We start from the raw sequence: 16,580 nt of genomic DNA on the forward strand, positions 1-16,580 counted from the left end.
TAAGATTAGGCTTAAAACTTTCCTTTTTGCTAAAGCTTATAGTTAGGGCTGGATCAGGTGACCCTGAACCATCCCTTAGTTATGCTGCTATAGACGTAGACTGCTGGGGGGTTCCCATGATGCACTGTTTCTTTCTCTTTTTGCTCTGTATGCACCACTCTGCATTTAATCATTAGTGATCGATCTCTGCTCCCCTCCACAGCATGTCTTTTTCCTGGTTCTCTCCCTCAGCCCCAACCAGTCCCAGCAGAAGACTGCCCCTCCCTGAGCCTGGTTCTGCTGGAGGTTTCTTCCTGTTAAAAGGGAGTTTTTCCTTCCCACTGTAGCCAAGTGCTTGGTCACAGGGGGTCGTTTTGACCGTTGGGGTTTTACATAATTATTGTATGGCCTTGCCTTACAATATAGAGCGCCTTGGGGCAACTGTTTGTTGTGATTTGGCGCTATATAAAAAAAAAATTGATTGATTGATTGAACTTTAATTAGGATGTGTTAAATACAGAGGACAACTTTCATTGTATATATTCATGTATATGTAGCGACTTGCTCTGCGTTGTGTATGTTGACTCCTCCCACTTGCTCCCCTCGGGACGCAAACTCACGATCGCCGGCATGGGAGGCGGGCACTGACCAGTGGGCTAAAACCCGGGCTCTGGCCTGAGTGGCCAGAAAATCCTTTGGCTGTCGGGCAGTGAGGCCTATTGACTAGCATAAGCACAGAGATTCCTGCTGGCCTCTGTCATACATGAATGACACACAGACGCGTAATAAAAACTGTTCTCTTGTATATCTTGTATATCTCTTGTAACTGTATATCTTTAAAACACAGAAGCTAGTAGATTGTCACAAGGTGTGAGGTGACGTGCAGTTAACGCACCTGTATGACAACTTGATTGATATCACCCAGGAGGGCAACAGCAGGCCTCACATTATTCCCCATCTCCTCAGCACAAAGGTCCACCTGAAGTCAGAGCACAAGATTTCTTAGCAACAGGAACAGAAAAATGTATAATTTAACTCAGGTACAACTAACTTATCATTTCTGACCTCATGGTTTGTTGCCCTGCTGATGAAACTATGAGGTCTGTCCATAAAGTAATGGTCCTTTTTATTTTTTTCAAAAACTATATGGATTTCATTCATATGTTTTTACGTCAGACATGCTTGAACCGTCGTGCGCATGCGTGAGTTTTTCCACGCCTGTCGGTGACGTCATTCGCCTGTGAGCACACCTTGGGAAGGAGTGGTCCCGCCCCCTCGTCGGATTTTCATTGTCTGGAAATGGCGGAATGAAAAGGACTTTTTTTCCATCAGAATTTTTTCAGAAGCTGTTAGAGACTGGCACCTGGAAACCATTCGAAAAATTTATCTGGCTTTCAGTGAAAATTTTACGGGCTTCACAGAGAATAAGGACTTTAACTACAGCTTTAAGGACCCCTTTAAGGACAGTCGGTGCGCCGCGCTCCGAGCTGCGATGACGCGGCACAAGCCACCGGACCATTTCTAAACGGATGGCTCTGTGGATACGAGACCATCGTGTGTTCTTTCTGTGGTTATCACAAGAGCTGGACATCAGCCATTTTCTGGCAGATTTCACATTTAACAAGAGATTTTGTCATGGAAAGCCGTGCGGAGGCTTCGCGCGTCACGACCGATTCACTTTGGAAGCGAGACAAAGGAACACCTCCCTTTCGGAGTGTTAGAGGACAAGTTGGGACATGTCTATCTCGGCTTTCAGTGCTTACCAGTCGAGTGAGTATAAGAGAAATTGTGGAGAGCTGGACATGTCCACATTTCCATGACAAAATCTCTTGTTAAAAGTGAAATCTGCTGGAAAATGGCTGATGTCCAGCTCTTGTGATAACCAGAGAAAGAGCACATGACGGTCTCCTATCCACAGAGCCATCCGTTTAGAAATGATCCAGTGGTTTGTGCCTTGTCGTCGCAGCTCGGCGTGCCGAGCATCCTTAAAGGGGTCCTTAAACCTGTAGTAACAGTCCTTATTCTCTGAGAAGCCCGTAAAATTTTCACCGAAAGCCAAATAAATTTTTCGAATGGTTTCCAGGTGCCAGTCTCTAACAGCTTCTGAAAAAATTCTGATGGAAAAAAAGTCCTTTTCATTCCACCATTTCCAGACAATGAAAATCTGACGAGGGGGCGGGACCACTCCTTCCACAAGGCGTGCTCACAGGCGAATGACGTCACCGACAGGCGTGGAAAAACTCACGCATGCGCACGAGGGTTCAAGCATGTCTGACGTAAAAACATACGAATGAAAGCCATATAGTTTTTGAAAAAAATAAAAAGGACCGTTTCTTTATGGACAGACCTCATATACATCAAAATGCACAAGAGCATGATTTCATTCAAAGTGCAGACACCAAATCAACTCAGTCAGATATTGTGATAACATATTTGCAGATCCTGCGTATCATCACTATTGTGTCATATGTTCCTACAATCTTTTCAAGTTCAAGTAGACGTGTGGATAGGAGTTATCCTCCATTCACATTTTTACCTAAAAAGAACTTTATCTCCTACAAACCTGGATGACCTTGACATGAGGGTCAAATCTGGGCGGTAGACCAAAGTGTAGGATCCAGTTCAGCCTAGCTCCAAGCAGAAGCACCACATCAGCCTGGAGAAGGGCTCTTGGTACCAGAAAGGTCAGCGAAAGAGGCAGGACAATAACCAATTATGATCAGATATTAGAGAAAACAGGTATGAGAGAATATTCTCTGTGACTGTTTCTATCAATAAGGAGTGTAATAATAAAGTTTCCATAAATATGTCTGTACAAAGTGCTGCATATTCTGCTCTGAAAATTTGGGTTCTGATAAATACAGGTGAGATTCAGTGAATCTCCTATTTGGTGCCATGTTGGCATCTTTCAACATGCACAATGACCATAACATAAAATAAAAACAGACAGGCCTATCAAACTGCTTGTGAAGGTTTGCTGCATTTTTCAGGGTACATTCCTAGGCTCTTTAAAAGCCTAGGAATAACTTTACCAATGTATGATGTAATTTCAATTTAGTTTTTTGTTCAGATTCTTTTGTGTTTGCATGTCAGTTTGTTCATTTAATTAGTTGTGTCTATTAGTTTTTCTACATTTCATCAACTGGAAAGCAAAGAAAGGCTAAAGCTGCATTTACACATAGGCAGGACATGTTATGAATGTCATATTTGTGTCATTCTTGGCATATTCTTGACATTCTTAACATGACTTAACGCATCTGAATAAGTTTCTTAATAGTGTGTGGTGGTGTGTGATATTCAAGATTTTCGTGTAGCATGTTTTTGGCTGTCAAAAAATCTTCCACGAATGTCACGTACCACCCTCATTTCGCCTCATGTCGTGGAGGTCACAACTAAGCGTGTTGTTCTGTCTTGATTAGTGGTGATCCTAATATATAGACCGTGACAGTGTTCTTCTCTGATGTGCCCACAATTAAACTCTGCTGCACTGCATTCAGTTTCATTGCTGCAGTATGCTGAAGGACAGTGACACCAAGTCGGGTAAAAGCCTCGTTTCAGTGCTCATCAGCGCGCCCCTGCAGGTGTTCCACCTGCTGCTGCTGTGCCTGATGTTTGGGAAAACACACAAGGCGAGAGCTGCGTGGAGCCACACATCTGACTCTCTCCGTCTCCTCCTCCTCCTCTCTGAGCCACTCCATGGCACAGAGCCCAACTAAGCATCCAATCACAAAGTTCTTCTGCTGTGGATTTTGAGGCGCAAACTGGAGCAATCTCAATTTTTCAGCAGCTGATGGTAGGATGAATATGGGCGTGTGTGTGTGGAGACAATTTGCCTCATTCACAATGTGACAGAACGTAATGATGCACTGTTATGGGCCTTTCACACTGAATACGTCAGACGTGTCAAATGCGTCAAAGATCGGTCTAAAAAGCATTATTTTCAATGAGATGCGTTGCTTTTTAGATGCGTCAGAAGCGTCGCGTCAAAAGAGGAGCTAAACTGACGCTTCTGACGGGAGCGCGCATTGCCACTTTTCGGCAGGCTGACGCGGTCAAAGTTCAATCCAATCCAACTTTCGACACTCTGAGCTGTGATGTACCTTTGTGTTGTCCAATAGGAACGACGCGTCGGGCCAAAACACGGAAGACTGGTGCAGAAACCACTGATCTGTACAAAACAAACATGTGACAGGACTGCTCATTTAATGGAGCAGTTTTCTGAAAAATCCTTGGAAATGTTTTTTGTTGTTGTTGTTTGTTACCTCAGAATTTCTGATTACTGTTAAAAAAGTTTAGAACACTTGTAATTAAAATAGCTAAATAAATCAATAAATGGTTCTTTAGAAACCTTTCATCTGTAAATTAAAACCACCTGTTATTTCAGATTAGATAATTTCTTGTTTAACATAAGGAACCTCTGACATTTATTTTTAGACAAAATAACTTGGAAATTTGTAAATTTTTTTAAGTCTGGTAGATTATTTATATCTCATTTCAACCAGAAAAACAGACTGTTATGTGTCGGACGCGGGCGGAGAACCGACCAGCGTTTAAAGGACCCAGCATAAAATAAGCAGAGCACGGTTCAAAGGGATAACAGAATTTAATGACATAACAGTGAGTGCTTAATAACAAATAAGTGCGCGGTCTGGCGAGATGGAACAACGGTGCGCTCCCAGCAGCACAAACGGTTCGGAGCCAGAACAGTTCGGACCCAAGGACCCCGCCGACACCCCCCAGGTGGCCGCGACCAACCGAGTCTGTGAAAGAAGAAACCATCATGTGAGTCCACCACTCCACACACAGAGAGACCACTCAAAGGTGTACATAAACAGCAAACACTTCCTGGCTTAATCACCAATCTGCTTCCCACCCTGCAGGCATGGAACACCCAGTTCAATTCTCCACTGCAGTGGAAGCTGATTAAACGACTAACATAGCAGCTCAATATAATAAGGTGTGAGGGACACCACATCTACTGACTGTACTCATGTTAGTCACAAAACCTAAAGTACCTCAGGAAGTGTGCTGATGAGCGTGAGACCTCACCCCCTCCTCTTTCACAGACCATGGCATCAAACCTGGTACGGTCGCTGCATCCATGATGATGAGATGGTTCTCTAGACGTCGATCTCACCCGTCTGGTCACAAGGTCGGGTCTCTGGCAAATACACACTGTGTACTCCAGACTTAAATGCAACCATGCCCCAATCCATAAAGATGCACCACAGCTGTGAGTCCTGACGAGCTGCACATGACCAGCCTCAGGTGATCAGGGTGAGGTCCTAATAACTCAGCCACACAGCCACTCAGTCCTGAACGCATGCCACCTGGAAGGAAAAACAAAAGACAGAAAACAGAAGACAGAAAACAGAAACAAAAGCCAGCCAGGCACCCCAGCCACAACACAGACACTGTAAATAAATACAAATGTTTATTATAAATGCAACAGGAAATATTTTAACAATGACTGCAGTGTGATTGTAAAGTGGGATTTCTGTGACATAAACATGATTTTTTTAATAGTCATTTCAACTTGTAATTTCACCAAAATATGTAATTGCCTTTAATGTTGTTATCAGGACAGAGTCATTTCTAAAATATGAATTTGAGCACAATAAGTGGAGAGCTTCTACCTGTTCAAATGTCTTTTGACTTTGATTCGTGGACATTTTTAATGATCCGTTCATTTATTAAAATATAAAATGAAACAGCTTTTTAAAAAATAATAAAATAGTTGCTGTTCAAAGAGCCTTTATTTAGAAGCAGGTGATGTTATGCTGGATTCTCGGGACCAGATGAAGGTCTCTTCTGCAGCTCTGACCTCTGGTGGTGTTGCTGAAGACACTTTTGTCCTATTTTGAAGAGCAGAGATGTTTTCTTTCGACTGGACTTCGTGGTGTTCAGCTCATCAATGGAAGTTTGGTTGTCTGCACAGCAAATGTCCCTGATTGGGACAAATTAAAAATATTTATTTAAATATAAAGAAACACTTAACAGTTTATATATAAAAAAGGGGGAAAAAATGATGGAAAAATGCCAGAAAAAATAAGTTATTTAAAGTTGAGCTTTTGTGGTGTCTGAAAAAAGCTGTAGCTTTATTTGTAAAAAATAAAAAAGACTGAACCATTTACAAATTAAAGTGTTCACTCCGATCAACTGTGCTAAAAGGCTATGCTAATGTTAGCCGATCACTAAACCTTCACAGCAGTTCAGTAAACGTCACGTTTTATTTTTACATTATTCTCACCTCAATAAAGCTGCAGAACTAAACTCCGTTGGTCAAACTGGGACTTCGCATATATCCAAAAAGTGGGAGATTTCGGACTGAGTGGGTCTGCTTCATCCCCCCGGCTGCCTGCCTTGGTCTGCCCAGGAATGATGCCTGAAGGCCGGCTTCTCCATGCGGGTTGGCCCGTTGTGGCGGTTCGATCAATATCCCACCAAGTCGTCAGTCCTCCCTCGGTCAGCATCACTCCGAAAAGTAGCTGCAAAAAAGCTTCTCCCAGTAGGGTGATGGGAGAATCATTCTACTGCTGTTTTTTAAAGCTTTTTGTGGTTCAGGCAACCCAAATTCAAGATGGCGATAGTTGAACTTTTTTCAGGTTGTGGAAACAGCCAGAGTGTGACGTAGCAATCTCTGCCCCCTTGCCGCTTCCGAAGCGAAGTGTGACGTCACGCGTCGGATGCGTCAAACGCGTTGGAAACGCATCCGATGGATTGGGAAGCGTTGACAGATTGGCCTGAATTATTCAGTGTGAAAGGCCCATTACGTGCAATAGCACGCAACAGTGCTGAACATTATTCTTGACCGTGTGTAATGGTTCCTGATAATTCGCCAGCAACACGTGCCATTAATCGTAACGCGTGGTAAATCATCACATTCATGATCAGCGGCCAAGAATGTATACTTCGTGGCATTCGTGACTTGTCGTTGTTATGTGTAAACGCAGCATTAACCAACACAATATTTTGAACAATATATACAACTAACAAACAGGCTGAGGCATGCTGATGAAGACTATCCAAGATCAAAAACATTTTATACAGAATACTTTCTAAAATATGTTAGTAGTGAACGGGTGGGTGACCTTGAGCGAGCAGCAGCCACACAGTTGGGATGGTCATCGGACAGCACCCCTTTACCCATGGGGGTGGGCAAGAACGGCAGTCCAGCCGTTTCCACCAGCTCCTTTAGAGCAGTTTCTGCTTTACCATAGGCTGCTCCTGTTGGGCACACCCCACCCCCCAACAACATCAAGATCTATGTGGCACTCTAATTCACCATGATTGGAGAACACTGAGCATTTTAAGTGATGTCATGATTCCAAAAGGATTACTTTCAAGCCACCTTTGCCAATGATGACTAAAGGTTTTTGAGCCGCTTTCAAGACAGCGATAGCTTCTGTGACTGCAGCATGGTTAGCCAAACTCACTAAAGGAGGTGGACAACAGGTCACAGCTCTGCCAGAGAAAATTACATTTCTCAAAGTGCAAGTATATCATCAAAACCATTGGCGTAATACTACAAATAATTGAAAACTGCAGTAATAACGTATAAATGGCAACAAACCTGACTGTGCTCCTTTTCAGTTTAGCATTGACCATGTCCCCTGTAATGTCCACATAACAAGCACCCGGACGTCCATATATGCTTATGCGAACTGCCTACAACCAACAAAACAACTTATATACATATAAAAAAAATCGTACTATACAAATGCAAGTATTTGCACCTTACAGATATTTCATTATCAAAGTATTGGGAGTGAGATGAACCAAGACCACCCATTCAGTGTTAATGATTAATTAGGTTGCAACTTAAATAAGTATTTTTTTGATTTGTTGTTGATTAACTGATTAATATTTTAGTGTTTAAATTTTAACAAATTTGACAAAAATGCCATCACAGTTTTCTAAGATGTCATCTCTGAATGTATTTTGTAAAAAAGAAAAATAACTGGTGCAATACAGGAATAAGTGCCAGAAAATTTAATAAGGTGCTGAAAGTAAAAAAATGTGAATGTTTGAAACTTTAGTCCCGTTGAACATTTTTTACTTTCAGCACCTTATTAAATTTTCTGGCACTTATTCCTGTGTTGCACCAGTTATTTTTCTTTTTTACAAATTAGTCCTACTTGGCTGCACCAGATTTGTTTGTGCTATACAGAAGCGTGGTGAACTCTTTGTTTTTGTCTGTATTTTGTCTCAGTAATATCCCAAAACCAAAATCTATTCAATTTACAATGACATTAAACCAGATAAAAGCAGTGAGAAGGCATAAAAACACAGAAAATGTGACGATATAGTCATAAAAGGCATTCCTCCACCAGGGCAATAATACACAACCATTAATAACTTTACCAATCGACAGACAAGGTCAGTCAGAATTTAAACTTCTAGACCTTTTGTATCATTGTGATGTCACACTTTGAGAATGTTCAAGAATTAAGCAGATTCTTAAAGAGGCAAACCCCCGGAACAAAATTTTATAATATGTAAAATTATGTTTTAAGTTTTAACATCCAGAAGCACAAAGACAAACAAGGATGAACATGTAGTTGTAACTGTACACTGAGTAAACTCAATCATGAACAACTGTTAGCAGCTCATTTCCATTTATTTTCTACCGCTCATCTGGGACCAAGTCACGATGGCAGCTCATTTTCATGAATGCACTAATAGTCACACGTCACATTTCAGTTCTTTATGTTACCTTCTCGATCACTGCAGGAATAGCTTCCAGACCGCTGGGTCGTGCAGAGAACTTGCTATACAAGCGGCATGCTTCAACCTAGCAAGAAATTAATATTCAGTTTATTGAAGTTTCATTCAGAAAAAAAATCAATATGTCAATGTGTGTTGCCTGAGGAAACTCCTGAAACGCTCCAGTTGTTTCTTGGTTTCGATCTGAGGATCCCCCGATAACAATCAAAGGCCTGCAGAAACCCGGTATGGGGCCATGTAAAATCTGTCATACTGCCAGCTACCAATCACGAGCTTTATTTATGAGGGAAGAAAAAAAATTTCCCATACCAACAGTTCATATTTGCATTGGCCATCCCACCAAGAGCGTGAATGAGTCCAGGGCCAGACACCACCAGGCAGGCACCTGGTCTGGATAAAGATAATCACAGGAGACAACAACATATGAGCGTGATCCACTCTGACACAGAACTGCTCAGTGAACAGGAACATGATGATAGGAAGTTAAAGAGTTACCTTCCAGTAAGATATCCAATGGCAGATGCTGCGTAACATGCCTGTTGCAAAAGAGACGTTTATTTATTTACAACATAAATAAAACATTTACATACTAAAACTGCACAGAGCCATCACCAGTATAAGGAAATTTTCTCATAATTTCTCCTAGGATTTGTAAAAGCCTCATGTATCCCATATAATACAGTGAGTGTATAGATTAGAAAAATAGACACTTCCACTTCCAGATTGTTAACATAGAATAGAATAGAATTCCCGTATTGTCATTGTACAGTGGAGCACAACAAAATTTGGATGCAACTCTCCTGATAAGTTAAGAAAACAAAAGATAAAAGTATATACAAATGTAATACAAAAAACATAAAAGTTGTTGTCCATTCGGCTGCTCCCGTTTTTGTGTTCAGGGTCGCCACAGTGAATACAACCAGATCCGCATTGATATTTGGCACAAGTTTTACGCCAGATGCCCTTCCTGACGCAACTCCAGTGTTACCTGGAGAAACACACACAGCCGCTGGTGTTCCAAAGAGGTCTCCCATCCAAGTACTAACCAGGTCCCGCACTGCTTAGCTTCTGAGATCTGACAGGATCAGGCTTACACAGAGCAGATCGGCTGCACAAAAAACATAAAAGTAATATGCAAATACATATATACCTAAGGTAATATACAAATACTGTACATGTCGTGCAAATTGGCAGACTGTGCAAGTGTAGCAGACATTGGCAGTAAATCTGCATTTTGCGGGTGATTTCACATTATAACTAAGGTTCAGTTTAAGGTGTGTATTGCACTTGGGATGAAACAGTCCTTGAGTCTTGTGGTTCGAGCCCGTAATGCTCTGTAGCTTATACCGGATGGCAGCAGTTCAAAGTGACTATGGAATCGGTGTTTGAGGTCTTTGCAGATGGTCCTCGCTTTCCTGAGGCAGCGAGTGTGGTCAATGTCCTCCAGTATTGGGAACTGCACCCTGATGGTTCTCCCAGCTCTTGACACCACTCGTTGTAGTGCTATTCTGCAGTGCAGTTGCAAAACCACACACAGATGCAGTGTGTTAGGATGCGCTCTGTGGTGCAGAGGTAGTAGGAGAGCAGGACACTTTGAAAAAGGCCAGCTTTCCTCAGCATGCTCAGGAAAACAAAAGGGTGTTGGGCATTCTTCAGCAGAGCAGTGATGTTGGATGTCCACAAGAGGTTGTCTAAGATGTGGGTTCCCAAGAATTTGAAGGACAAGACTTGTTCCACACAGTCCCCATTGATATCTGGAAGTCAATGATCAGCTCTTTGGTTTTTCAGAGCTGAGGGACAGGTTGTTTTCTGAGCTCCACCTCACCAGATTCTGGAGCTCATCACCATGAGAGAGTAGCCCAATCACAGTTGTGTCATCTACAAACTTTATGATGGTGTACGAGTTACATGCAATGACACAGTCATGAGTGAACTCGAATAAAGGATTGGGGAGAGTACACAGCCCCGACGTTCAGGGTTATGGAAGATGAGGTGTGTGGACATGAGTGCACCAATTTTGGGCATCCTGATGGAGATCCAGTTGCGCAGTATTGCGCTGAGGCCCAACCGATCCAGTTTGTGGATGAGCTGCGAGGGGATAACAGTGTTAAAGGCAGAGCTGTAGTCTACAAAGAGCATTCTCACATTTGTGCCCTGCCCCTCCAAATGCGTCAGGATGGTGTGAAGAGCTAGAGATATGGCATCATCTGTAGATCTGCTCTGTATGCAAATTGGTGTGAGTCCATCTGGGATTTTGGCCTTCATGTGGGGTAAGACCAGTCTTTCAAAACACTTCATTAGGACGGGTGTGAAGGCAATTGGCCAGTCGTCATTGATGTTGTTGATGTGCATTGTCTTCAGCACTGGGACAATAATGGCTGACTTAAAGCACTGAGGCACTGTTTCCAGGTCCAGGAACAGGTTGAAAATATTACAAAAAACCTCAGCCAGCAGGTCGGCACATGTCCAGGGACTCTGTTGGGGCCTGATGTTTTCTGGGGGATAACTCTCTGTAATGACGGCCAGACCCCATGTGTGCTCAGCCTGATGGTGAGGGCTCTGCCCCCCTCTGTGACAGTTACTTTTCAGGTGGATTGTGACTGCTAGGTTCGAAGGAAGCGAAGACGTTGTTGAGATCACTGACCATGGTGACATCACTGTGGGGGGAGTTAGACTGTCCGTGATTAGTGATGGGTTTGATGTTCCTCCACATACCTCAGGTGTTCTTGGTGGAAAATTAGTCTTCTACCCGTTGCCTAAACATGTCCTTAGCCTTTTTAATTCCCTTCTTCAGCTCAGATCTGGCAGTGCTGTAGCCAGCCGCATCTCCAGATCTAAATGCCTGATTACTGGCTTTTAGTAGGATTTTCACCCTTTTATTCATCCATGGTTTCTGGTGGGGGAACATTTTTAAAATGATACTGTGTATGGTAAACGTGTCTGAAGTAGGCACTTAACACACAAGGAAATTAGTCAAGGAAGGAAGCAATCAACACACCCACGATGAATAACTGTCAAGGAGTTATCGTCTTCTGCAGTTGTGACAAATTGTGCATAGTGCAGCATTTGCCTGTTGCATCACCAGTCACAGCTTCACATTTGAGTAGAACAGAGCAGAATTTTCAGGCGAATCAACAGATCAAATCTATGCTCAAGTTCCCCAGGTGCCATCTCTGGTAAACTGTATCTGAAATGGCATGCATGTCCTTCTTTGTCAGTTTGTGCCACTCCACAATGAAGCTATATAACTGTGGATGCAACAGATGAGAAAACAAACAAATAACCTTAATGATTGAAATATATTTGTTAAATTCTTTGAATTAAGTCTGAATGTTTTACACTCATGCACATCTTGACTGTTTCATTTCAACTCCACTGTGGTGCTGCACAGAATGTCCAAATACTTATGGACCGAGGTTGTTGCTGCTTCCCTTCTTCTTCTTCTTTCGGCTGTTCCCGTTAGGGGTCGCCACAGCAGATCAATCGTTTCAATCTCACCCTGTCCTCTGTATCTTCCTCTGTCACACCAACCACCTGCATGTCCTCCCTCAGCACATCCATGAACCTCCTCTTTGGCCTCCCTCTTCTCCTCCTGCCTGGTGGCTCCATCCTCAGCATCCTTCTCCCTATATACCCTGGGTCCCTCCTCTGCACATGTCCAAACCATCTCAATCTCACCTCTCTGACTTTGTCTCCAAACCGTCCCACCTGAGCTGTCCCTCTGATATGTCCATTCCTAATCTTGTCCACTCTTGTCACTCCCAAAGAGAATTTCAACATCTTCAGCTCTGCCACCTCCAGCTCTGCCTCCTGTCTCTTTGTTAGTGCCACCGTCTCTAAGCCGTACAACATAGCTGGTCTCACTACTGTCTTGTAAACTTTCCCCTTCACTCTTGCTGATATTCTTCGGTCACAAATCACTCCTGCCACCTTGGAGTGGGTGGAAAAAGGTGGCTTTTTCCACCCACTCCACCCTGCCTGCACTCTCTTCTTCACCTCTCTACCACACTCTCCATTACATTGAACAGTTGACCCCAAATATTTAAACTCATCTACCTTCACCACTTCTACTCCTTGTAACTGCACTATTCCACTGGGCTCCCTCCCATTCACACACATGTACTCAGTCTTGCTTCTACTGACTTTCATTCCCCTTCTCTCCAAAGCATATCTCCACCTCTCCAGACTAGACTCAACTTGCTCTGTACTCTCACTACAGATCACAGTGTCATCTGCAAACATCATAGTCCATGGGGACTCCTGTCTGATCTTATCTGTCAACCTGTCCATCACCACTGCAAACAAGAAAGGACACAGAGCTGATCCCTGGTGTAATCCTACCTCCACCTTGAATGAGTCTGTCATTCCGACTGCGCATCTCTACTATTCTTGTACATGTCTTGACTTCAGACTTCAGACAACTTTAGTGATCCCAAAAAAGGGCAATTACGTTTACACTCCAATTACCTCAGACAAGATACAGCAATTAATCCACAATTATTACTTGTTTACCGTAATAATGGCACACATCAAAATTAAAGACAACACATATACATTTGACATTGTTTGTGCACTGAACTTGAAGTAGTCCATCTTCCGAATTGAGGCAAAGTGGGTGAAGGCCGCAGCAGGAGGGGCCCGCGCCGCCCAGCCTGGGGGATGAACTACCTAACATACTTCTCTGCCACTCCAGACTTCCTCATACAATACCACAGCTCTTCTCTTGGCACCCTATCATAAGCTTTTTCTAAGTCCACAAACACACAATGTAACTCTTTCTGTTTTTCTCTGTACTTCTCCAACAGTATTGTCAGAGCAAACATTGCATCTGTAGTGCTCTTTCTTGGCATGAAACCACACTGCTGCTCACAGATCTTCACCTGTTTTCTAAGCCTAGCTTCTACTACTCTTTCCCATGACTTCATGCTGTGGCTGATCAGCTTTATGCCTCTGTAGTTACTGCAGCTCTGCACATCACCCTTGTTCTTGAAAATAGGAACCAGCACACTTCGTCTCCACTCCTCAGGCATCCTCTCACTTTCCAAGATTTTATTAAACAATCTGGTTAGAAACTCTACTGCCATCTCTCCTAGACATTCCCATGCCTCCACTGGAATGTCATCTGGACCAACGGCCTTTCCACGCTTCATCATCTTCATAGCAGCCCGCACTTCTTCCTTACTAATCTCTTGTACTTCCTGATTTGCTCTCACCACATCATCCAGCCTTTTCTCTCACTCATTTTCTTTATTCATCAGCTCTTCAAAATATTCCCTCCACCTTCTCAGCACACACTCCTCACTTGTCAGCACATTACCATGTGCGTATTTTATCACCCTAACCTGCTGCACATCCTTTCCAGCTCTGTCCCTTTGTCTGGCCAATCGGTACAAGTCATTTACTCCTTCCTGACTATTCAACTTCTTGTACAGCTCGCAATATGCCTTTTCCTTCGCTTTTGCCACTTCTCTTTTCGCCTTACACTGCATCTCCTTGTTGTACTCCTGTCTACTTTCTTCATCTCTCCGACTATCCCAAAACTTTTTCGCCAACCTCTTTCTCCTTATGCTTTCCTGGACCTCTTCATTCCACCACCAAGTCTCCTTGTCTTCCTTCCACTGTCCAGATGTCATACCCAGTACTGTCCTAGCTGTCTCCCTCACCACATCTGTAGTACTTCTGCAGTTGTCCAAAATTGCTTCCCCTCCAACCAGTGCTTCTCTCACCTGCTCGCTAAATTTTACACAACAGTCTTCCTCCTTCAGCTTCCACCATCTGATCCTTTGTTGAGCTCTCACTCTCTTCTTCTTCTTTACCTCTAAAGTCATCCTACAAACAACCATCCTGTGCTGTCTAACAACACTCTCTCCTGCCACCACCTTACAGTCTCTGATTTCTTTTAGCTTGCATCTCCTATAGAGGGTTTTCAATAACGTGACCGATTTGCTGCAGGACAGGTGCCGTCTCCATTCTGGATTACAAGGAGGCTGGTGCATGATAGAAAAATGGAGAGAATGTACGGTTATTACAATGCTTTAAATCCTTGAGATAAAGCTAATTATCGTGATAGATGTGTAGCAGTTGGTTAAGTGGATCCATATCTTATACCAGATAGTGAATTTAGTGTTGATGTAACGAACTGGCCGACAGTGTCACACTGCGATATTGTGAACTAGGAAGCTGCCGACCAGGTCAGCCTTTCCAGCCTCCTGCAGAGCATCACGGCGGAGCTCTGAAAGCGGAGGTCGTCTTGAAGTCCTGACTGATTTCTCTCACCGGCGCTAGAAGGGCAGCTTGCGGATCAGCAGCTCGGTGCTCGAGGACCACAATGCAAATAAGCATCCATATTGGAAGCGTTCTTGTGTTATCCTCTGCGGTATTTTATGTATTCTTCTAATTTTATTGCCAAATAAAATAAAATAAAATTCTGGGAGCAGTGGATTTCTGGTAGCGGCGGATCTCTCTCAGCGCCACGATGCCGTGAGGCTTCTTCACACCAGCGTTGAAGCTTCTGCAATTGTTCACCAAATGCACGTAGCGTATCACAGCGGCCACCGCGTCGTAATCCAGAATGGGCGCGGGAGACAAAATGACGTGACCGATACGCAGTGATGCCAGTAACGCGTTACTTAGTAACCGCGTTACCGTTACGCGTTACTCTAATCTGACCACTTTTTTTAGTAACGAGTAATCTAACGCGTTAATCTTTCCAAATCAGTAATCAGATTAAAGTTACTTCTCCATGTCACTGTGCGTTACTATTATTTTTCATTGTGGGTCGATAGCAGCATTAAACTTGGTCCGTGGGCAGGAGGTCGGGGTTCGACTGAACTGCACACTTTAAGCGAACTGTGAGCTTTTCATCCGCGGTTTTTTGCAGCTGCTCGACTCGTCGTCTCCTCTTAAAGCACGGTGATCAGCACACCTGCACTGAGCTTTACAAAGACATTTTTATACTTTTTTCCTCCTTTATTTAGAGCTGAGCCGCTCCGTATCTGCACGTTAAAACAGCTGATCCTCCGCGACACGTCAACAACTAACACTATTTTCCACTCAAATGCACCTAAACTCTCTTTCTGAGGACCACATGATGTGAAAACACAATAAAACTTTCTTACCTGTAAATCTGGTCACGTTTTCTGCATAAATAAATGTTATCCATTCTTTGTGCTCAAACGCCAAAGTAGGGGCGAATCCAGATGGAATGGGGGCGTGGGGCAAGGATGTGCCCCCCTCACAACACCCCTAGATTAAAGGTCCAGTTTTGAAGCCTTTTTTTACTACAACTACTAATACTACTTAAAATAATATTAATTTCTACAAGTAAAATATTTAGAGAGAATTTAAATGTTAGAAAAATGCTAGAATGAATTTAATAGTTACATTTATAAACAATGTAGGTTCGAAATTAAAAGTTTTACTGTTACAGTGCTGTCAACAGTTAAATATGAGGTCAAGAAAGAGGTCTTTATTTTACTTTTTATAAAACAAGTATTTATTTTCATTGAAGTCAAGAAAGGGTGACTATAAAGTAAGTTTTGGCAAAACAGGTATCATTGTCATGTTGAGGTGGCAGAGGGTTGTTGTCGGCAGCTGGGAAAAGTAACTAAAAAAGTAACTAGTAATCTAACTTAGTTACTTTTACAATTGAGTAATCGGTAAAGTAACTAAGTTACTTTTTCAAGGAGTAATCAGTAATTGGATTACTTTTTCAAAGTAACTGTGGCAACACTGCCGATACGCAGTGGTGGACACACTTCCGATAATCCGATAACAGATCATTATCGAAGATAATGTTTTCATTATCAGATTATCTTTTTAGATAACTTTCAAAACAATTATCGGATCAATTATCCTCCGATTAATTTTTGTCC

At 42.9% G+C, this 16,580-nt stretch overlaps 1 protein-coding gene across 1 annotated transcript in view; it reads right to left on the reverse strand.

Moving 5' to 3' along the window:
• hacl1 (2-hydroxyacyl-CoA lyase 1) overlaps positions 1–16,580 on the reverse strand; it is a 34,386-nt gene that overhangs the window by 15,203 nt on the left and 2,603 nt on the right. Inside the window, exons 3-11 of the mRNA XM_034175013.1 lie at positions 9,202–9,242; positions 9,016–9,096; positions 8,846–8,918; positions 8,696–8,773; positions 7,553–7,647; positions 7,331–7,443; positions 7,071–7,206; positions 2,543–2,648; positions 875–958 (exon numbers count right to left, since the gene is read on the reverse strand). Coding sequence (XP_034030904.1) covers positions 875–958; positions 2,543–2,648; positions 7,071–7,206; positions 7,331–7,443; positions 7,553–7,647; positions 8,696–8,773; positions 8,846–8,918; positions 9,016–9,096; positions 9,202–9,242 — 807 coding nt within the window. The remainder of the gene's footprint in view (positions 1–874; positions 959–2,542; positions 2,649–7,070; positions 7,207–7,330; positions 7,444–7,552; positions 7,648–8,695; positions 8,774–8,845; positions 8,919–9,015; positions 9,097–9,201; positions 9,243–16,580) is intronic.

This window comes from Thalassophryne amazonica, chromosome 7 (genome assembly GCF_902500255.1).
Source record: "Thalassophryne amazonica chromosome 7, fThaAma1.1, whole genome shotgun sequence".
Taxonomy (NCBI): Eukaryota; Metazoa; Chordata; class Actinopteri; order Batrachoidiformes; family Batrachoididae; genus Thalassophryne; species Thalassophryne amazonica.